This window comes from Falco biarmicus, chromosome 3 (genome assembly GCF_023638135.1).
Source record: "Falco biarmicus isolate bFalBia1 chromosome 3, bFalBia1.pri, whole genome shotgun sequence".
In the NCBI taxonomy this organism is placed as follows: domain Eukaryota; kingdom Metazoa; phylum Chordata; class Aves; order Falconiformes; family Falconidae; genus Falco; species Falco biarmicus.
This window is the reverse complement of record NC_079290.1, coordinates 108,061,299-108,083,296: the sequence shown is the minus strand read 5'-3', so window position 1 is coordinate 108,083,296 and position 21,998 is coordinate 108,061,299. Positions and strand designations below refer to the sequence as shown.

The 21,998-nt window shown below is 45.2% G+C and overlaps 1 protein-coding gene across 1 annotated transcript in view; it reads left to right on the top strand.

Annotated features, from left to right (window-relative positions):
- The window catches only part of LOC130146001 (ATPase family AAA domain-containing protein 3), a 28,680-nt gene extending 11,022 nt beyond the window's left edge, over positions 1-17,658 (top strand). The window contains exons 10-16 of the mRNA XM_056331581.1: positions 233-358; positions 2,751-2,875; positions 5,141-5,192; positions 6,091-6,161; positions 9,653-9,820; positions 10,416-10,524; positions 17,238-17,658. Of these exons, the coding sequence (XP_056187556.1) occupies positions 233-358; positions 2,751-2,875; positions 5,141-5,192; positions 6,091-6,161; positions 9,653-9,820; positions 10,416-10,524; positions 17,238-17,417 (831 nt within the window). The 3' untranslated portion in view covers positions 17,418-17,658. The remainder of the gene's footprint in view (positions 1-232; positions 359-2,750; positions 2,876-5,140; positions 5,193-6,090; positions 6,162-9,652; positions 9,821-10,415; positions 10,525-17,237) is intronic.
- The last annotated feature ends 4,340 nt before the right edge of the window (positions 17,659-21,998 follow it).

The following is a 21,998-nucleotide window of genomic DNA, read 5'->3' as shown; positions in this document are numbered from 1 at the left end:
TGCTGCTTTTTCTTATAAATGAGTAGCCAAGTGGACAGAACTTCAAATTGAGTAAATCCTGACCTAGAAAGGGAAATGACCCTGGTCTAAAGTAATAACCAGCTGAAGTTAAGGTGTAAAAGCTCGAGACATTAGGAGTGCTGCCTGCTTCTTCCTGGTACTCACCTATGAAGCTGATAGATGCAGGTCGCGTGGTACTTTCTATTCCTTAAGTTTAACCCTTTTGTTGCAGCCACAGTTAGAAGCACGTGTGAGAGACATTGCCATAGCAACAAGAAATACAAAAAAGAATAAAAGCCTATACAGGAATATTCTTATGTACGGTCCCCCTGGCACTGGAAAGACGCTCTTTGCCAAGGTAAAGCCATGCCAAGATTCTGATAACCTGTATGTTGCAGGGTGCTCTGAAAACTTCAGGCTCTAAGCACCCAACCTAATCTGAAATCTGTTGCTGTAGTATTGCATAAACATGGTGTGCTTATGTGTCTGTTGGAAAGGGAGGAAGGGGCATGCAGCCTGCTTCAACTCTAAATTACTACAGTTGCTTGGGTTCTGGTACTAAGTGTAGGCAGAAGAGCCCTTCCATCTGGAAGAGGCACTTGGCAACTGTGAGCTGTGAAATCGCAATGCCGGCCTGCTGTCTCATTTCCACCTCTGTTAGTTTCGTGCACTTTTCTGAATAGGGTCTTCCCGCTCTTGCTTACTAATCCCAGAGCAGAGAAGAGGTAAGTATGGCTTCGCTGGGCATATGCGCTACCAGGATCTGGGTTTTTTTGAGTCGATTTGATTTTTGACTTGCTTTTCAGTGCTTGTCCACTAGGTCTGAGGTTTCAAATACTTGTTTAACAGTGGCAGACTTGACGTGCTGATGCAAGTTGAATTCTTGTTTTTTCTCTCTCCATGCATTAAACCCGTGTCCCGGTAGTTTTTTGCTGCCTGCTCTGACGGTACGCCACCTAGTCTGGATTTCTAAAGCCAGTAGAGGGGGACAGGTCGAGGAAATGACGACAACAACAGCATAAGAAGGGAGAAACGTAAGAGCTGAGTGAGGTGATTGGCAATGGATGAAGAAGTTTATTAAACAGTCCAGAAGTTACCTCTTAATGCTTTTCCCCATTAGCATAGAAACTCCAAGGGGATGCTGGTGGTAGCTGTAAAAGATTTGGAGTGGGTCAGAAGGAAGATGGATGTAAGAGAGACACCTTTATGCTCTAGAGAGGAGAGAATATTACGCAGGGAAGCTGGCTTTTGCTGAGAAAAAGCAGGTTTTCTGAGCTGTGACTTTTGCACTTGGGTTAATGGCAGTGACAGTACAGATTGCTGTTACTGCCGTTCCAAAACGGTGGCATGTCAGAGGGAAGACCACCGCACTGACTCCTGCAGGGCAAAGACGTGTAGGCCTGTGATGGTAGTAATGCAGCATGACAGGATTCTTGACAGATGTAAACACATTTGGATGTGACTGTCAAAGCTTCCAGCTTTGTTGGACTGATAAAAAAACCACTAAACGTTAGTAGCAGGAACTGGGTGGTTTTAATGGATGGAGCAAAGCTTTTTTTCCAGCCTCCTGCTGCACAGCAGATAATTGGTTGGATTCAGCTGAGCATGTTTTGCTGGGGCTGTTGCTGATCTGCTTGGGCTGATTTGTTCATTTTAACCTTCAGATGACTTTACTTGGCAGAACTGAATAGTCAGGTCTGGGTCAGCTCATGGCACGTTAACACAGCCTGCTGTCTGTCACCACGGCAGGGCTTAATTGGTAGCTGCTTTGTGAACTGCTTTGTGAAACGGAGGCGGGGGAGAGAAAGATCTTCCCTCTTCCTGGCTTCAAATCCTAGCGAAGTCTGTCATTGCAGATCCAGGCATTCGTGGGCTAATTCGGTGCTAAGATGTTGCGGTGAGATGGAGAGCAGGTTTAAGCTGGGAGCTTAATTAAAATGTCTCATAGCTCTTGGTAGGCCTGTTTGGGCTGAAGTAGGGGGAGGCTTTGCCAACGCTGTAATTCTGCCCTGCAGGGACATGCCAGCCTAAGGAAACTGGTCAGTGCAAGCCATAGGCTCTTCTGATGTGCTTGGCTGATGTTGGCTATGTCCTGTCAAACTTGCTTTATGGATAGACTTGCATTTTCTGTCCTAGCGAAAAATCACAGAGGGTTTTGTTTTGCTTTCTGTTAGGTTTTTTTTTACCTGCAGGCTTAAGGGAGGTATTTCCAGCATGCCCTAGGAGCTTTATTAAAACCCTTTGCTTAGTAGCCACCAGACCAATGAGTTGTGGCAGGTGTTAAAACACAAAAGGGGCATATTCTGTTATTTTGTCTGAATACTCATTGGGTTCACTGACCATTTAATTCCAGGCTTTTATCTTTTTGTAAACAGATAAAATTTTGAGTCCTATCAGTTAAGTGTCTAATAGAGAATAGAACCCTGTTAATAAACTAGACCACGAAGGAAACAGTGGAAGAAATAAACAACACACAAGTTAAAGGTGAAGGTCTAAGCACTCTCAGCAGTGCCTTCTAGCATTAAAATTTCATGCGTTGCCGCAAGGCTAAACTTCCTTTTTTCCTTCCCATTCCGAGCAATGCTAAAAACTGTCCTGAAGTGCCTAAAGAAGTACTCTCTTCTCGAAGAGCATACTCGCCCTCTGCAAATAAATGTGCTGATAGGACTAAACTACTTGTATTTCCCTTCTCACCTTCCCTGGTATTGCAGTGAAGGAGTGCTTAACTGACTGGTTTGGTTTCCTTCCAGAAATTAGCTGTGCATTCGGGCATGGATTATGCCATCATGACAGGTGGTGATGTTGCCCCTATGGGGCGGGAAGGAGTTACTGCCATGCATAAACTCTTCGACTGGGCAAACACCAGTAGGAGAGGGTAAGTAGAGGTTCCTCTGAATCCTGAATTTTGTTTCTTGCTCAAAGTCGCTGCAGCGATGTAGTTCGGACCCCTCATCTCTGGTTGTTATGGAGTGATACTCTCACACTGATGAGGTAGCACTGACCAGGTATAACATCTCCTGAAGTTTTCCTAGAAAGGGTGAATTCTGGCTGCTCGGTAATATTTAAAGGGCTGAAAGCTCTTGCTCCCTCAAACTCTTCTTGTTTACTTCAGATCAGTCATAGCTTGACTCTCCGCAGATCTCACCAGGCAGGTAGAGAGGTACTGTCCACTCGAAGGCTGGGACACGTTTCTTTCAGAGTGATTAGTTTTCTGGCAGTAATTAGAAGACTGAGTATGAATGGAGGTGCAACCAGGTGTTACGCTCTCTGGATATTATGTTCCCTGTTGTGATTGCTCAGATTTTAGACTCTGATAATGTTTTGATTCAGCTTCTTGTTTACTTTTGAGTCTCAAGCAGAAGCAGTGAAGAGTAAGAAATAAAAGAGTAAGGGGAGACAGGTGCTCAAAGCATTGACATTAGATAAGTGTAGAAGTCACAAACTACTGTGCTTTTTCAGCCACCTTTAAAAGCAAACTTTTATCTGCATAAAAGCATTTGTGTTGAGGCTAAACCTTGACTCCCTGATTTGTAAAAGTGTCTAGTTAATTTTTTCGTACTAGTATAAATGGATTTTTGCAGTGCAGAGGTAGCTAAGAAGTTGCTTGTCCAGCCAGGATATTAAAACTCAATACAGAACTAGCAGTGGGTGTCAGTTTGGGTTTTGTGCGGTTTTGATTGCAGGTCTTCCGTAAATGTGGCTAACTAGTGATTTATGTGTTCTTTGATTACTTTAGATAGGACATCGTCTCGCAGTGTCTGTTTTGATCCTTGATGCATTCATCTTCTTAATGTTTCTATTTCCCCTTTAAAAAAACCAACCAAAAATATGCAGAGTCAATGTCCTAAGGATTTGAACGCTTTAAGCTTCTCCTACCCTGAGGAGATAGAGAAGGAAATGTGTAAAAATTTAAGTGAGATTAGAAAAAGTTGGAAGAGAGATGGATGAAGACTGCTGGATGCTTCCACTAAAGGTTTCTCTTTCACAGCGCTGCTTGGGTCTGAATTTATTCTCTGTCCCCAAAAACTTTGGTGCGTTTGAACTTCATACACTTCAGATAGACATCTTACAAAAGTCATGATCAGAAGTTACATGTGTCCATATACATCAATATTTTAACCTCCAGTAACATTGAAGGTTTTATTCTGGATATCCAACAATGTTAGCTGTTGTTGTACTGTGTTGCCTTTATTAGCTGAAAGCCGTTGTGATAGAAGACTCTTCTCTGCAGAAACTGTAGCTGAGAATATTTTCAGAAAAGCTGGAGTTGAGTAAAAGATGTTAATAGGCCCTGAAATCCCTTGAAAGAAAGCTGGTTTTGAAGCTAGGCAAGAAGGTAATAAAAGTTGTGACAGCTTTATGAGCAACTTGGTTCTGTTATTGATAAGCATCTTTATGCACTCTGTCTCTTGGGAAGAGCACTACCCTTGGGTTATAAGTGAATTTATTTTTGTGAATTATTCATTGACTTTATTAATTCACTTCTCCACAGGTAGTAAAACCGTTACATTACTGCTAGTGTGGTTTGGAAAGGAAAAACCCCACAAAATAACAAAGCAAGTTGCAGGGGAGGACTCTGGTTTGAGGTTTCAGAATGGTATAAGGAGAAAAAAAAATGGCAGGAAAATGCCATTGTCACCAAGGTTTCTTGTATGTTTGTGTAGCTGTCTTGTGCCCTTGCACACGTTTCTCGAAGTATAAAGTAAGCACTCTCAGAAACATAGGGAGCAGGTCTAAGTTTCAGCTCTACAATCTAAAAGATCTCTTCCAACTTGGCAGCAGCATGCTAACACGGCTAGATACAAGCCCCTTGCCATACCATGCCTGTGAAAACTCCCATCTTTATTTAAAAAAAATCTGAATAGCAGAAAACAAAACTCCAGGGGCGTGGAGTCAGATTTAAGTCATAAGGTGTCTTAAGCTAATAACTAGTTTTAACTGTTGGGGTGGGCCAAGTGTGTGCAACAGAAAAGTTGCTGTGGCTCAGCTGAGAAGCGTTGCCTTGAGAAAGGAATTCGCTTGTGTAATCCTTTGGGTTTACAACTGGTCATAGTTAGGGGTGCCTGGCAGTGGGACAAGAGAATCCTTGAGCCATTTGAGCCTCACTTACCTGTTACTGTATAGTGCTTTCATTTCGCAGGCTCTTGCTATTCGTGGATGAAGCGGATGCATTTTTGCGGAAGAGGGCAACGGTAAGTGCTTCCTCTGTGTCTGTTATCTCTGCATGCTGCAGAGTTAGTCAGCCAACAGCCTTCTTGTTTAACCTGATTAAGTAGCTTCAACCAGCAAAAGATTAAAACTGGCAGGTGCCTTATACTCACCTAATTAAATAAGTGATGCAGAGACAAGAAATTAGCATCTTGCAGCCAAATGGAATGAGCATCTCAAGACTGACTTGAGAATTCCTCCTTGCAAAAGATGGTTGACAATCTTTTTGGAGGTTTTGCAGGTGACTGGGCAGTAGGAAAGAAAGGCATATTTTGAAAACAGGAGAAGATTGTTCACGCTGCAGAGCTGGTATCCTGCTGCAGGGTTTGGTTTTTTGTCCCGACAGATACGTATCTTGGGAGTTTTCATAACAGAACTGCTTTTCACTATATTAACGAAGCTACACTAGCGTCTTCCCCCATACGAATGATTTATGTTTTTGAAGTCACTGTACTGTATTTTGAACCTGGACCTGCTACTTGAATCCCAATGGTCTATTTAAAGAGCTATCCCTAGCAGATTATTTTGAATATGTGAAGTGAAGCCTCTGCTGTGACTTATTTTCCTGTACGTATCTTATTGGACTTCCCAGCTAAAATGGTGTTGAGCAGGGAAAGCCACGTAGGTCAAAGGTTAGAACCTTGGGTTTGAAACCACAAGGATCACTGAATGTCTGCGGGTAAATACTTAATCTCTGCTGGAAGCTTTAATTCTTAACCTTTTTCCTCAGTATATAAATTGATCCTTTTTTTCCAAGGTATTACAGTGCTTTGGATTCTACTATAATGCTTGACAATAACAGAACTGGCTTCATCAATAATGCTGCTTAAAGCTGTGACCTGTCTTAAGCAGCTGATCTTCTTTTGGATTTCATCTTTGCAGGAGAAAATCAGTGAGGATCTCAGAGCAACTCTAAATGCATTTCTGCACAGAACGGGGCAGCACAGCAACAAGTAAGTATTCAGTTTCAGCCTTTACAGCAGTTGGTATTTTGCTGAATTGAGGAAAGTCTGTAAAGAGTCTGTGGTGTGCAAATTGAAGTTGGAAATTGTGCTACTAAGGAGCTGAAAAAATCTGTGTAGAATATCCCCTTTTCAGTTCATATACTGAATGTAGCTTGCTTGTGCTTTATCTTTTCCTGGGAATTAGAACTCAAAAGGGCTGTACACAGGGTAGAGATCAGTGCTGGTAAAAACGGTGTTCGTTTGGCCCACATTAACAGATGTGCAAAACTGAACTGCCCTTCAGGACTACAATTCCCTTACATATGATACGTGGTGGCGAGCAGTTCCCTTTATATGTCATCCATACGGTGTGAGGCTCCCTTCCAGCACTGTAGGGAGATTGTTTCCTGAAACAGGGATGTACTTGGTAATCTTGATTGTTTTAATGAGTATGTTTTCTTTCTTTGTAAGTTACTGTTATTTATACAAGGATAGAATTGGGCCCGTGAAAATCAGGACCGCAAAAGAGAATGCGGGGTTGATATTGGCTTGATGTTTCATGATCTCTTTAAAACTGCTTCAGCTGCTGCTGCTGCTTTGAGCTGCTCTTTCTCTCCAGTGCTTTCGTGGCCTTTCCTGTGTTGTGTGTGTGTGTGTGTGTGTGGTGGGGGTGGGTTTGAAACTTCAGGCAAACGAGCATAAATCCAACTCCATTTCTTTGGCATGAGCTGTCTGCTCAATATGGCCGCGTGCAGCATTGTGCGCCAGTGTAGGAATCCCTGAGCTGTTTCCTTCGTGGCTGCTAATAGATTTACTAAGCACAGCTGATGGCAGGGCTGGCTTGACAGATGTGTGCATCTGTGTGAATTTCATGGCCAATCCATCCATGTTTATTTCATCACGCTGATGCGAACTTTCTGCAGAGCACTGCTCAGTTTAACACGAGCCATTTCCTGGCTCTCATAAGAGAGGTGACCTTTCCTTGACTTTTTTCAAATAGTCTTTAATTTGTTTTGTTGGTTTTTTTTGCGTGTGAACTTTACTTAGTTGTTAAAATTCTTTTACAAAGAAATTGAGCCAAGAAAAGCTGTCTCTGTCTGTGGGAAGGTGAGTTTCTCAGTGATGAACTGCTCCCTTAGTAAGGTTGTAATGAAACACCTGTTAGAGTAACCTCATGACATTGAAATAAATATTCTAGAAGGTCATTGTTCACAGGACAACAGCGGGGCATTTTCTGTCCTTGGGGTCTCTCTTGAACTCGTTAAAACCAATGCAGTAACTGTTAGTTGCTTGTATGTACCTTTATTTGTCACGGGGAGGTGCCTTGAAAGGTGTGCCCTTCTGAATTTAATAGCTTGCTGTTGAGCCTGCAAGAACCTTGCAAGATCCTTGGTTTTCTCTTTGGGATCATAGCAAGTGTCTTCTGGAATGGTACATAGAATTGCACTATAAATGCCAAGTTGAGTATTGTTAAACAATGTTGTACTACTGTTTAGGAGAAGAAATATATATTGGCTAAATACATATGTTCTGTGGGACCCAGAGCAAACGGTGCTTAAGATAAAAATAGTTTTCCAAGGTGAAAAATGTAGATATCCTGAGCTCCTAGATGATGTCTAAAAATGTCTGTTGCCCTGTACCTGCAAAGATGCTGAAGATGTTTAGGTGGAACTGTAGAACTTTATTAATAAAGAATAATAGCGTGTATGTTCCAGCTTTAGATGGTTCCCCTTTTTCTGGGAAGTAGTCTTTTTTTCCAGACTTGTAATGTCTTCATCGCCGTGGATGTGGCTAAGTTATGTTTTCGACCGGATTGAAAATTGCACTGCAAGGGAGTGACTGGTGGGGGGTGGTGAGGGGACAGTTCTTCCCCCTGATGTTAAATCGCCTTAGCAGAGCTCTGGGCTTGCTTGGTGGGTGCTGTGCCTCCGCTCAAAACAATCGGGCTGTCGTTTTGTCAGATGTTGAATTCAACCCTAATTTAAGCTGTGAGCCGTGCTAGGAGACTGAACACGTCCTTGTGATTCACACACTGTTTTTTACTTCTGAATAGCCTTATTGCTGCTTGGGGCAATAAGGAGCCCTGTATCCGTGAGCTGGAGTTTACTTGAATGTCTAATAGCGCGTGTAAATGTAGCTGTTTTGGTGAGACCCTGAGGAGTACTGTTACTTTACCAGTGAATTGTTATCAACATAGCCAAGTATTGTGAACTGGTGCCTTAAACTTTCCTCCCAAAGAACTTTCTGAGTCTTCTTGCTGGGTAACTGACTGTGCCTGCATCTCTTGCTCATTTATATCGCTTTCATGGTAGAAAAGGCATGAATATCAAGTTGTGTGTCAGTCCTTTATCCAAGCTGTGTTTCTGCAGGGTTTTGGGGGAAGTCCTTGTTGGTCGAAAAGGAACAGTTTCACGCCTGTGTGGCTCTTGGGTTGGCAAAGTTACTGTCAGATATGACAGCCGAGAACACGGCACCCAGTAGACTAGGATTTAAATAGACTGCAAGAATGTCAATATTCCAATAGCTGTGGTTAAAAGCCCATTTCAAATTATAATGCACTGTTAAGCTAGTATCATCAATTAAACCATTAAAGTAGAACTGGCAAGGGGAGGAAGCACCGTTAAAAAGCAAAAGAAAAGGCTTCTGGCTTCAGAATGCTGCATGAGAGAGCAGGACCTGGAAGCTGGCACATCTGTCCATGGAGCAAAACTTGGTAAAACAAACCAGATTTGTTTTATGGTACCAATTGTGAATGCATCTCCTTCTGCACACATTTAGTTGGTAGCAGGAATGTGTTGTCAGACCTCCTTGAAGGAAACCAGTCAGCTTTTTCCAGCTGCAGAATGACCGTTGTGTACGCAGACCCTGCAGTGGTACGCTCCCCTTGTTCTCGGGGTAGGATGAGTCCATTCAATGCTCTGCAGCTCGTTGAGCAGGCTGAGGCTTCAGTATTGCTGTTGGCTTTCGCTTCGACAGCTACCTTCAGAGCAGGACTAAGACTGCCCCTCATGATTCTAGGGTGCTGGTGCAGTCAGCAGCTTGAAGTCAGTTCCCCAAACTGGGATTTAAACTGGAGATATGTATGTGCCAGAGAACGTCTCTCCATGTTGTCCAGCCTTGTCGTGAGGTTTCAGATTTAGAGGTCTCTGGGAGGTTGTACTCTTGCTAAATGTTTGTGACATTCCTGACTTGAGGGAAATTGTGGATAAAGTGATAAATGAGGCTTCCATTGCAAGGGTAGGCTGGGGAAGGCTGATGTTGGAAGCCGAAGTACTGAGCCAAATGCGTTTCAGTTCACAGTAGCTTAAACTGCACTGCATTTTAGTATGTCGCTGGAAATGCTGTTACAAAGCTGTTTCTAAGGAATCTTTAGACATGGCAGGTGATGAAATGCCTTTGGTACTGGCCATGGCAGTTCCCAATGTTCAGACTGGTTCATTGATTTTTAATGTTATTTTTATGGGGTTTTCAGTCTTTCCTCTGTTGTTTCGTACTTCCAGGTTCATGCTTGTTTTAGCAAGCAACCAGCCTGAGCAGTTTGACTGGGCTATCAATGACCGAATAGATGAAATGGTGAACTTTGATCTTCCTCAGCTAGAAGAACGGGAGCGGCTTGTGAGAATGTATTTTGATAGGCACGTCTTGAAGCCAGCCACAGAGGGTAAACAGTGAGTATCCCTGCAGAACTCTCCCACCGTACAGGATTCTCTTTCTTTTATTGTTTTTCCTTCACCTCCTTTTCTGTGTGTTCTGTCACGCCATCTATAAACTCACTTTAAACAACTAGTACAGATAAGACTTGGAGAGGTGCCTCTTGCTGTCCTGTTACGGGATGAGATGCCATCCTAGAATTTCGTGCCGTGGTTTGTTGTGCCCTTAAAATTTAGGAGACCAGTTACTGCACTGGAGGCAGTAATGCAAGTAGGAACACTGTTGGAACTCCTCGTATCCAAGCACTTGTCTTTGCTTGGCTTAACAGAGACAAATCAGACCAAGTGACTTGCTTCCTTGTGAGCTGTGCAGTCTTGCACTTTCTTGGTCTTAATCCAGGTACATACGTTTCTTTGTGCCACAAAATCAGGCTTCTGGGCCCAGGAGAACAACTTCTCTATTCAGACTGGATCTTTCTACAGAGATTGATCCGATCTGATCTTTGATTTCATTGTAAGTGTTGCTCTTTACAAAGCCCGTCTCTGACTCCCTCACCCTTCTGCCCTGTCATGTGGCTACCTGTAAACTAATCCTTGTTCTTCTGCTTTTTAGACGTTTGAAGCTGGCCCAGTTTGACTATGGGAAAAAATGCTCAGAGATTGCGAGGTTGACAGAGGGTATGTCTGGCCGAGAGATCTCTCAGCTTGCTGTGGCATGGCAGGTAATTAAGGCTTTGATCACTGGGCTTCTTGGTTCATTTTCCCTTTCTGGAAGGTTTTTGTCTTTGGTCTTGGAGTCTCAGATCTTAGTCTCACTGTAGAAGTTTCATTATGTCCATATGGTGGTACTAAGAATGCTGCTAGCTCTGGGGCAGGTGTCAATATCTGTGTAATTCCTTGTCTTGTAAGTAGGAACAGTTTTTTATAATCGCTAATGGGAAAGGCCTTACTGAATTTAAGTACAGCAGGTGAATTAGGAATGGGTTTAGGTAAATTATGCTGGCCATTGCTCACGTTCCAGCTCAAGAAGCTCAACAGAAGAGGTGCCTGACGTTGTTGGCCATAGGTATGACAGCTTTAGGACACTAAAACATCCTTCTGACCTGCTTTGTTCTAAACACTTTTTAAACACAACTTAAGTAATGGAAGGAACTAAACTAACTGGAAAATGGAGCTGAAAAGCCTAGGTACTTCTATGTGCATGGCACCTATATAGAAGTAAGAAATGCAGTCACTTTGAGTACAGTTGTTCACATGCTCAGCAACCTTAAGCACTTTTTTTAATCAGGTTTCACCTTGTTTTGTCACAGCTGCTGGTTTTCTACTAGATTGTGTATATATAAACTAACCTAGTAATATCAGTTTAAGGAATGTGCTCCAAATTGTATGTCGTGTAACTTACTAATGTCAGCTTTCTTTCAGGTATTGTAAAACCAAAGTTGTTTGTTGCTTGGGTTTTGTAATTTAGTTTAGCCATTCACAAACATTTTATAAAGTTTGGGCATTTCATTCCTCCTCCAATTTTTTTGCCTTTTTAAGGTAGAGGAGGTATTTATCCTTTCTAACCTATTGAACTGCAGGATTCATGAATTGAGGTCCAGAGCAGCCGTTTGAGTGCTGTTAGTCCTTATTTTATTCTTTGTATGTTAGCACACAGCTGGTTAATTTTAGTATGTGAATTTTGTGTTCTCAAAAGATATTTCAAAACATGTGCTGTCATCCGAAGATGTATATAAAGCTTTATTTTTAACTTGCTTCTGTTCTCTAACTGCCTGAAAACATACCGGATTAGTACTGTTACCAGTTCAGTCAAGAAGCTTAGCAAGATGCTTGACAAGTATTTGAGACTGCGAGATGTGGCCCGTGTTGATGGGTGTTAGGTGGCCTGCCAGGGTGACCGGTTAGCACGTGGTCAGACACCATGCTGGAGAGCTGACAGGTTGAAGGAAGGACCAGAATCTGGGCCATTCTGCCTTTCACAGAGCCAGCAGATCATGGCTTCATGTCTTCCAATACTTTTTGTGGGCTTCTGATTCTGAAACCCAGGATAAAGACCTAAACTCAGTGATGGTGACGTGGGAGAGAAAGCAGACCACTAACTGTCATCTAACTTCTTTGTTTCTCTTTGTTTAGAAGAGAACCTCGCTACCCATGTATGTGGAAGGCTTTGCTGCCAGGCATTTCCTGTAACAAAAAAAAAAAAAAAAAAAAAAAGATAAATGACCCTTTGCTTTTTATCAGCTTTGCTTTTTATCACCCTTTATCTCCTAGCTTGTCATTACTCCCTGGGAATGACCTCGGTTTTTATCATTTATCCTTTAAGTGATCTTGAAGGAAGGGAAAGGTGGGGGTGACTAATTCCTTAGTGTTGTTGCTCTGATTGCTTATTTTAAAATGTACCTTATAGCACCAGAACTATTAACAAGGTTCTACGTAAAATTGCAGCAGGAGGTTATGTTCCTTTCTGCTGTCATAAAACAGTCAAAGGGCTTTAAAAAAAAAAAAAATGCAGGAGAGGATGGGCAAAACACTATGAATTGCTTGAAGCTGCAAGAAGCTTCATCTGTGTCAAAATCAAAGTTGTTGGTGTTCTGGAACAGGGGACTTCATATTTTACCCTTTTTGATCAGGAAAGGAAGCGTGATGTGTCATGGTCAGTGTTAAAATAGCACAGGCTTTTTGCAGCTAGTGGCCAGGCACAGGGACTTCTTTCCTCGGGAGATGGCTGGGTGGATACAGTTCACTAGCAGGTTTGTGAGGGCGTCCGAACAGGGGTAAGATTTCTGTATGGGACACTGCCCTGGGAGCTGCCTGCCAGAGCTGCTGATCCAAAGTGCTGCTGCAGGATCCTTTTTCAGTCCTTGGGTCACGGAGGTTGGAGCTGTAACTGGCTGGCGCTTGGCTAGAGTTTTACAGAAGGCTGCATGTCTGCTGGGTTTGGCTCGCTGACTTTTGTCTGTGGCAAGATGTATTAACACCTGCCTTTTGTTTTTTCCTAGCGCTTCAGTAGCTGTGGTTAAAAGCTTTTCTGCCAGCAAATGTTTTAAGGACTCTTAACCCAAGTTGATCTTGAATGGTATTGGTGTTTTGGGGCCTGGGTCGGCTCTAACTGCTCGTTATAGGTAGCTCTGTAGCTGATACAATGCGCTCTCCTATCAGGCATTTCCACTGTGCTGGTACACCTCTGTGTATGGCTGTACTACGAACTGGGTCAGGGAGCTGATCAGAATTAAAAATAGCTTGGCAAGACAAGTTAACTGCATAGCTGCACTGGTGTCTGGGCAATCTGGGGTGTGTCAGGGCTATGCAAACCCACGTAACTGGCTCAAGAAAATGCTTGTCACGCTTTCCTCAGCTGGATGCAACAGCGGTAAGGTGGTTGTATACTACGGACAGGACTGTTAACTCTTGATCTGGTCATCTTTTAAACTCCTGTATGACTGAACTTCTGCTTCAGGGTGCTGCTTGCCAAAGATGGCTGATCTGGGAAGTGACCTGATGTGAGCAGCACCTTTGTGAACACCCACCTGAATTTTAATCAGTTTGCAAGGTACAATTTTGTCTCCCTTGGATGTGCGGAGCTATAAGGAAGCTATAAAAGGACTTAACCTGAGGGTTTAGGGAGCCTCTTGTGACACTAGTTAAGGTGAACATCTGGGCTTCCTACTCAGTTTTCTACTTGCAGTTGGTTTTCCCCCACCCCCTCCACACAAAGCATTATGTCAGGTTAACAACATAGGCAGGAAGAGTTTGAGATGATGTACAAGTTGAGAAGATGAAGGGCAGGAAGAGCTGAGAAAAGGGAAAACCAAGGTGTCTCCCTTGCCAGTTCTGCCAATATTGCTTTTAACAAAAACATCTCTGTTAAGCCTGAGCGATAGCTGCAGCTTTCATAGAATTAATTCCCCTATAAAGCTGGTCTTGAAATTGCTTGGCTGTCATCTACATGGAGTTCTAGTTCACTGTTGTTCCAGTCTGGCTGAGTTTGTCCTGAATTTACCAAACAGCAAAAATAAGGTGCAGGAAAGCAGAGGGTGTAACCTCTAGCACTGGGAAAAATTGTGCTGTCTGGCACAGCTAATAGTCTGCATGCTAGAAATGCACTCTAATCTGTTCTGCAGAAGGCTGAGCATTCCTTTTTGTCCTTGTGCTTTTCCATTCCTCATATCTAATCCTTCATGAGTACAGCATGGATTAGATGCATTTATACACTTCAAAATTCCCTTCAGATCTGTTTATAGTAACATGCAGACTTTCTAGTTCTGCATGCTGTACTTAAACCTATTGATATGCTTTGAATAAAATGTCAAAAAAGCAACCTTTCGCTATTCCAAGCTGTAGTCTCTAGAAAATGGTTCTGGCAACACTTCAAGAGAATTCCCAGGAGTTTTATGTCCCAGTGTTAATGACAGAGGTGAGCTTCCTATCATTTCTTTGCCTTTTGTGCCACTGACATAAATACCTTTTTGCTCCCTGAACCCTTTTTATATTTTAAAAGTATCATCTGCCTGACCAGGTTATGGGAAGAATTTAACATTTCTGTAGTGGTTGTGCTGAAGGACATTATAAGTAAGTGGGGGGTGGGGGGTGCTTGTGTTTTGGGGTTTTGAGCAGGCTGTTTTCATTGTAAATGTGATTCAAAAGATACAGATTAGTTTGGCCAAGTTAAAATAAACCATGGTTCTTGGCTGAAATGAAATATTAGGTCATCTGGGCTGGACTGGTCATCTGTGCTCCATTCCTCTACTTGTCCCCTGAATATTTTGTGTTCAGATTATTTCATAATTGGATTTGAGTTGTAAAACAGGAATAGTTGCGCTGGAAAAAATGGGTTAAAATTTGACCATGCAGAAGGAAGGCAGAGGTATGCATATAAATGAAGCTCAGTACCACTTTTGTGTGTGTGCAAGCTACTCCCAGAAGGGACAGCTGCTTCTCCCATTTGCTTTCTTGACAGCTAGGGCCTGAGGCTTTCTATAAATAGAAAGTCATTGAGAAAATCAACAGAGCGTGAACTGCACAGCTTTGCAGGAGTTTCCACAGTTGAATTTATGGTCTATGCAGTAGCAGGGAGGAAGGGAAAACATCCTCTCTATTCTGTGGAGGCACATAACGCACATCCCAGGAAAGCACTTACTCCATTTTAAACGACGAAATCCTCCTGGCTGGAGGGCTGCATTGACAAAAGGATGCTGGCTTGTTTGAGCTTTGAGTCCCCAATCATATCCTGCAAAAAAAATATTTTAAAAAATGAAAAAAAAATAAAAAGAGGGGGGAATGGGTGGGTTATGGGAGTGAGAGATATCTACAGAGAGGAGACTTCAACTGAACAGAACCTTTCCACTCTGCCTGTCTTAGAGCAGTGAGAGAAGACGGGTCATGTCGTGATACATGTTGTATGAATAGTTGTGGCAGCAGGCAGCTTATGGGTGCAGGGCTCTGCTGGTGGTTGTGGGCAGTAGCTGCCTCGCTGTGTTCAGGGTGCCTCCTGCTCAGGTGTCGACTACAGAGCACGGGTGCCTTTATGCAAAGTGAATTCTCTATTTGCAGACCATCTATCCCTCTGCAGTCCTTGCCTGCAACCAGTGTTTACTCCTAACTTGAAGTATGAGCATTAGCCTCACTTGTCACTCCTGCCTTAAGGTAGGATTACAAAGGCTTTGCGCAGGGAAGGATTTGTGTTGGCGCTTCTTGCAGCAAAAATCAGCGCCTGCCAGCTCTGTGGTTACATGTGGTTTGTGCAGCGAGACCTCTTGTGATCTGACAGGTTCTCCAAAAAGGGCTACCAAGTAAGGGCTGGAAAGCAGGCTAGATGAGGCTGGACACCAACTTGGGTAACCTATTGCTCATTTCTTGAAATAATTATCCTTCCTGCAGTGAGGTAGCACCAATCTCATAGGCAGGTATGATCTACTGTAGTGGGCTAGTCAGCGCTGTGATGATACTGCGCGGTGCAGCAGCTTACTTGGTGGGACAGAAGACAAACCCCAGGCATCGTTGGACAGTGGGTGCAGAAAATGATCGCACCATAACTTCTTTCTGTGGCGCTTTTGCGGTAAACCTTGTTGCACGTGGTATAACTGATGTTTTGCACCGCTGATGATTTATGGAGCCTGTATGTAATACCTTAGAAGCACACTTCAGCCTGTCATGAAAGCCAGCGTTTGTATTCCAAACTGGGACCTTGGGGAACACCCTGCAGACAGAAGGGCTGGCATGTGACAATCCATGATGTGATGGCTCAGTGGAAGGAGAGCACTGTGTGAGCTAAAGTTTGGGACTCTTTGGGGCAGGTGACATGGGTGTGAGAAGCTGGAGGGCATCCCACCCCGATCAGTGTCAAGCTCCCTCGCTCGCGTAGCTGTACAGGGAGCCACGGTGCTGAGCCGCATGCAGGAGCGCTTGCATAGGGAGTAACCAGATTTAGAAATCTGTAGCTTAGAGTTGGTTTGTTACCTTGGAGATGGGTACAGCTAACAGTGTAAGCATCCTTCCCTTCCTTGGAGGGTACGGCTGCTCGTGTTGTCATCTGCAAAATGTCCAGCAGTGGAGTCCTAGCTGTCCTAGGACAAAAGTAACAATCCTTTCGCTGCAGCTGAAGAGACATGGCACCCAGTCTAAGGGTGGTCCTAAGCTGCCACCAGAAATATTGTGGGATGTTTGGTAAGGATGTCAGTAGTTTCCAGCCCTTTCTGCAAGGAACTGTAATCAAATTTGTAACCGCCTATCCAAGTAGCCGCAGGACCAAGTGTTAGTTTACCAAGCAGAGGTGAAGAGTCAGGAGTTGGGGTATGAATGGAGGAGGGAGAAAAGGGAATGTCCCACGGGAAGATGGGTATGGGGTAGGAGCTGAGCTGGCACAGAAGTGACGCAGGGGAGATTCCTAGCAGAACACAGAAGAGCAAGGTTAGTACGCATTGGACATCACTGTAGAGATGCCACATTGCCCATATTCACTCTAGCACTGATGTCAGTTCTCCTGTGTAAGTGTTGAAAACATTTTCTGTTGTCTTGGATGGAGTCATTCAATCACCGTATGCACCTATTACTCTTTACCTTATTGCCTTCATACGTGCAGCACTTTTAAAGCAGGAGAGGAAATTTAAACAAGCGAAGTGTGACTTCAGCCTAACCATACCGGCAGTGTTCAGCATTAGGAACCTGTGGCCCTGTCTCTTCCAAACGCAAAGATTCTCCTCCCGGGAAGTCAGAGGCAGGTAGGCGAAGGTGCTTGTTACTAGCTCAGAGACAAAGGCTTTAGCGTAGCTGTGAACGCTTCTCTGTGCTTGGGCAGTTGGTGTGTTTCAGTCCCTGGTACAACTGCATCAAGGAGATCCTTTCTGATGGCGATAGGCCAGATTGCTCTGGGTACCACTTCGCTGGTCCTAGGAGTTGCCATCACTAACTTATGTCGCTTCTGCCTTTGCCTCTCCAGGCTGCAGCGTATGCATCGGAGGACGGTGTTCTTACAGAGGCCATGATCGATGCCCGGGTAGCTGATGCTGTGCAGCAACACAAACAGAAGATGGAGTGGCTGAAAACAGAGGATGTTGAAGCAAGCAAAGGGACTGACAGAAACCCACTCTTGCCTTTCCCCAAAGGAAGCCCGGTGTGAGAAGCCTGCAGGCTTCGGACCAGCATGTGTGGGGAGGCAGGCCTGGGAGAAAGCTGGGAGAGTCTTTTGGGCAAATGTTTGGTGGAATTGTGTTGAGAGAAATATGTCCATTGGTGCAAGGGAGGGGGGTACTGCCTCAGTCCACCTTTGATTTCGTGTTTTTAAAGTGCACCAAAAACCAAAATGGTTTAAATAAGGCAGAAGCAACTGCATTAAAGGACATTTGCTGAAATACCCTCGACTGTGTTGGTCTGTATGGCCTGTCTTGCTGGAGGCTGCAACTCCAAATCCTTTTCAGCCACTTGACACTGTTCTGGAGTGCCTCAGTGACGTGGGCTGACCTGTCTGAGCCTACTACTCCTTTGTCCTACTACCTAACTTTGTAGGGTTTATGTTCCAGCAGAGATATTTGTCACCTTATTTTCCACAGATCCTGCCTGTGACGTACCTCCTTGGTCACATCTCTGTGGCATCACTCCTTGTTCCCTTGTTGTTTCCTTTTCACAGCCTTAGGGTGGGATTTGTGTTACAGAGGTGTATTTGGTGTGGTTCGCAGCTGCACCTAGTTAGCTTGCAGTCAACACTTAGGTGAAGCAACAGCTGTGCAATGGGTTGCCTGGTAAGTGTTGGGACTTTCCTCGGGATGTGGCTACACCTGCTGGTATCTGGCTGCTGCCTTTTATCTTCCCTGTGCTTGAGTCTCGTTGGAAGATGGCTGGGGAGCCAGCTTGCACTGGTACCCTGGAAGGGACTGAAAGCTCTGGAGCACGACTCCTAATTGTTCCAAGCTTGGGAGCTCTTATGCCCCTGCAGTGCAGCGTTGTAGAGTAACTGCACACACGCCCTGGATCACAGCAGGTTATCGGAACAGTGGAGCAACTGGCGTTGCCTATAGCACAGCCTTGAAAGCCCCGCTCAGGATGCTGGGCAGACCTTCAGACACTGCTCAACTGCAGCAGGAACCGCTGCTTCCCAGGTTCCAGCGTGTCTCTTCTGACTGTACAGCCCATAATGCCTCGTTTGTGTTCCTCGGGCAGGTGCTCAGTGCTGCTGCTAGTCTTGGAGCAGCCCTAGGTATTTTTTCCCCAGGTAAATCCTCCCTCCCTTTAAGGAGGCGAGTAGGCAAGGCTCAGTCTCTGGCATACGGGTGGCAGCACGGTCTGAGAAGAGAGAGGGAGGGATGAGGCGGGCATGTTTACTGCTGCCGTCGAGCCCCTCTTGTTACCTGGGTCTTCTGCTGCATTTCTGGAACGGCTGAGACGTGTGCCATTGCTAAGTGCTGAACACAAGCCTGTGTCTTCATCAGGTGACATTTATTCTGACTGTGTGCCTGTAAGAGGTCAGAAAGTCTTGATTTTTTTTTTATTATTTTTTTCTGAGTTTGAACTGGATTTGAACTCTGCGCTGTGCTCCAAGTCGCCTTCTGTAACTACACTGAGCAAACACATTTGCCTGACCTAGATCTGTGCCCTTGAGTACCTTGCTGAGATACTCTTCTCCAACAGGAACTGACAGGACTCTCTGCTTTGTCCGTTTCACTGGTGGTTGTTACTGGGCTTTGAGAGATGCACCCTGACAAGAGCTGGTGGGCATGGGAGCGGAACAGGGCTGGTCCCCAGGGTCCCCAGAACGGGCAGCCTGGCGGGACACCAGGAAAGAAAGAATTCTTGAGGCTGCAAACCTTCGCTGGCTTGGGCTGCTGCCTTCTCTCAAAAGAGTTCTCTGAACCGTTCCCCTGGATGCCGAGGGAGAATTCAAAGATGCATTTTAGAAGCTGCTCCTTTGGTCAGGACCGTGGTCCACAGCAGTAACGTGTGCCCAGCCCCATGTACCCCGCTAACACTGGTTGCAAGGTACGTCACTGTGGGAATCATCCTGCGCAGGAAAGGGAGGAATCGCTGCACAAACTGCAACTGCATGCTTTATGTTCTGAACGACTGAAACTTGAATACTTTTTTTTTTTTTACATACACACCTTCAGCCTAGGTGTAGTTGTCCTTTAGTCCGCTGATTAATTTACTGGAGGATTAGCTGTTCTAGGCTTTCCCCTTCCTGTTTCGATTTTACTAGATTTATATTTCTGTTAAGCCCCGAGAGATGGCAGGGAGCTAAGCAGAGCTGTTCTCTGCTAAAAAAAAACTTGCTAATGAATTACATGAGAGAGCAGTCTGATCCTGTGCGATTCAAAGCTGTGATTGTGACATAGACCTTCAGTACTTCGATAATCATCTCCATGAAGCCCAAAAGGAGCTAGGGGGAGGGGAAAGGTGCTTCGTGTTGTCCTGCTGCTGTCTGATGGTGCTTTTGCCGATAGCTGGGAAGAGAACCTCCTGTAAAGCTGGGGGAAAGACAGCAGTTGGTGGCTCGGCTGTTTCATGTGATTCCTCCTTCAGATTGCGTCGGTCCCTGCGTGGAAGCAGAAGGGAGCGCAGCTCCAGTAACGTGGCGATGATCCGTGCATCTGTGCTGTGCCACAGCGATGAGCTGCAGGTGTGGGACACTAGAGGTGGCCCTGGTGGTGTGGGACACTAGAGGTGGCCCTGGGCTGTGGCAGAGAAGACTGTAAGAAGCCAGGCTGACCGCAGGGTTCTCAGGTTTGCCTGAGAACAGTACTTCTCAGGGAGGTTTTTAAGGGCTTTTAATGACCACTCTTAATGATGGATGCCACTAACCCTCTCCTGAGCTCTGCTGCAGGGGCTTCATTTGGATGGAAGGGACTGTCTTGAAGACAGACTTGTGGGTGCGTTTGAGAACACGTGGATGCCGTAGCGTTTCTGGTGTGAATTTATGGCTCTGGTGTGACTCGCTGGCTGGTGCCGCTTGTAGCCCAAAGTTCTTTCCCTTCTTGGGCAGCCCAGAAGATGATGCGCTCTCTGCTAAATGAAGTGTGTTTTCTTTATTTTCCTTTAAAAGGTGTGGAAGGGTAAGTAGAGGCACTTCTGTACTTTGTACTAGGAGCTTGCTCCTAGGAAGTGAGTCAGTAATATGAAGGGCTCTTTAGTACATACAGAACTTGTCCTGTGTGTCTCAACTTCTCTTCACCCTCAAAAATCCTCAAATTGTCAGCTGGTCAGAGTTTTGCACGTCTGCGCTCTTCATGCTTTGTGCTGCAGGCTCTTTCTTGGGCAGCCCTGGTGGTAGTTGAAATCCCAGGAGTGCAGCGCTTCAGGGCTCCCTTGTTTTCATCTGTCTGTGCCCAGCCTCCCTCCCCAGCCCCTGCCTGGTAGGCTGTGACAGCATCTCTGCCTCTGATAGTCGCAGTGAGCTCTCATCCTCCTTTCCAGAGAAGCTTGTGGCCCTGGGCAGAGCAAGCATGTCCCCCAGGCCCTGCTGAGACATCCCTATTAATGCAATGCCTGAAAGTCCACAATCACACCTACCCTGGCCGCAGCAGGACTTGTTTGCACCTAGCCCAGTTATATGGATACGTCATTTATCAAACTCTTGCTGAATGACGGATGTCTTGCTTCCCACCGGTGAAGAAGAGAGGGAGGTGGCGCCTAGGCTGGGAAAAACTGAGGAGGTGGAACAGAAAAGCCGGAGATGAGCCTGGTTCAAGAGGGTTGAGGAGGCTTGGGGGTGCTACATCTGCCAGGTAAGGTGGGTCAGGAGTGGCACCAAGGTGGTGTGGACAACTTGTTTTGCTTGGGTCCAGTCTTCCCACCCAGTTTTTTTTATCTCTTCCCACCGCATTGAGAGTGGCATGGGCTTCCACTTGTACAAGCTGATGCCATTTGTTCTTCCCTGATGCTGTTTTGGCAGCTGGGGGAGGTAGGTTCCAGTCAAATAATCCCATTGTTTGAGCTCAGCATCCTTGTGTTCTGGTTAGCGGCATGGGGAACGTGGAGAACGCGGGTAGCTGATGCAGTCTGTGGTTCTGCACCTGGTCAGTCTTCGTACAACCTGGAGCAACTGTTGCTCTCAGGCTTCTTTCAGTGTTGATGCTTCATTTTTCATTTCCACAGGAGAAGTTCTCCATCCATTCTCTCACGCTTGCACACTAGTCACACTTGCACGCTACTCTTGCATGCCACGAGCTGATGGACTGATGAAGCCAGTTGCTTTGATGCATCCCAGGCACTATCGCTACCAGCTCTTTAAATCCTGCCTTTGAAAAGAGAGTCCTTGTCCCTCTTGCTATGCACGTCACTCCTAGCCACCAGCTAGGTGATTTCATGCCCTGCTGCCCGCTGAATAGCTGTGCCCATCGCTGTCACTGCTGCTGTTCATGTGGAATGCAATGGGAAAGGGGAAAAAAGGCCACCTGTCACTGCTCAGCTCCTGCCTCATCAAGGATTTAAACGCAGGGCCTCTGTCACCTCTGCCAGCCTCATCACTACGTTTGGTTTGCTGTCAACTCGCAGGGGGAGTGATGTCCCTGGGGAGGTGGCACCCAGCTAGCTATTTGTTAATGCTCCATACAGGGCTATAGGATGGCAACCCCAGGCTGAGGTTATATCCTCCGTGATGCGGAGTGAGTTATGAGCTAATAGCACTTTATTAAAATAGTATTTTGTATTGGAGTGCAAACCGAAGAGCAAATGGATTAGCAGGCAATCCATCACTCCCCATCTTTGCCGC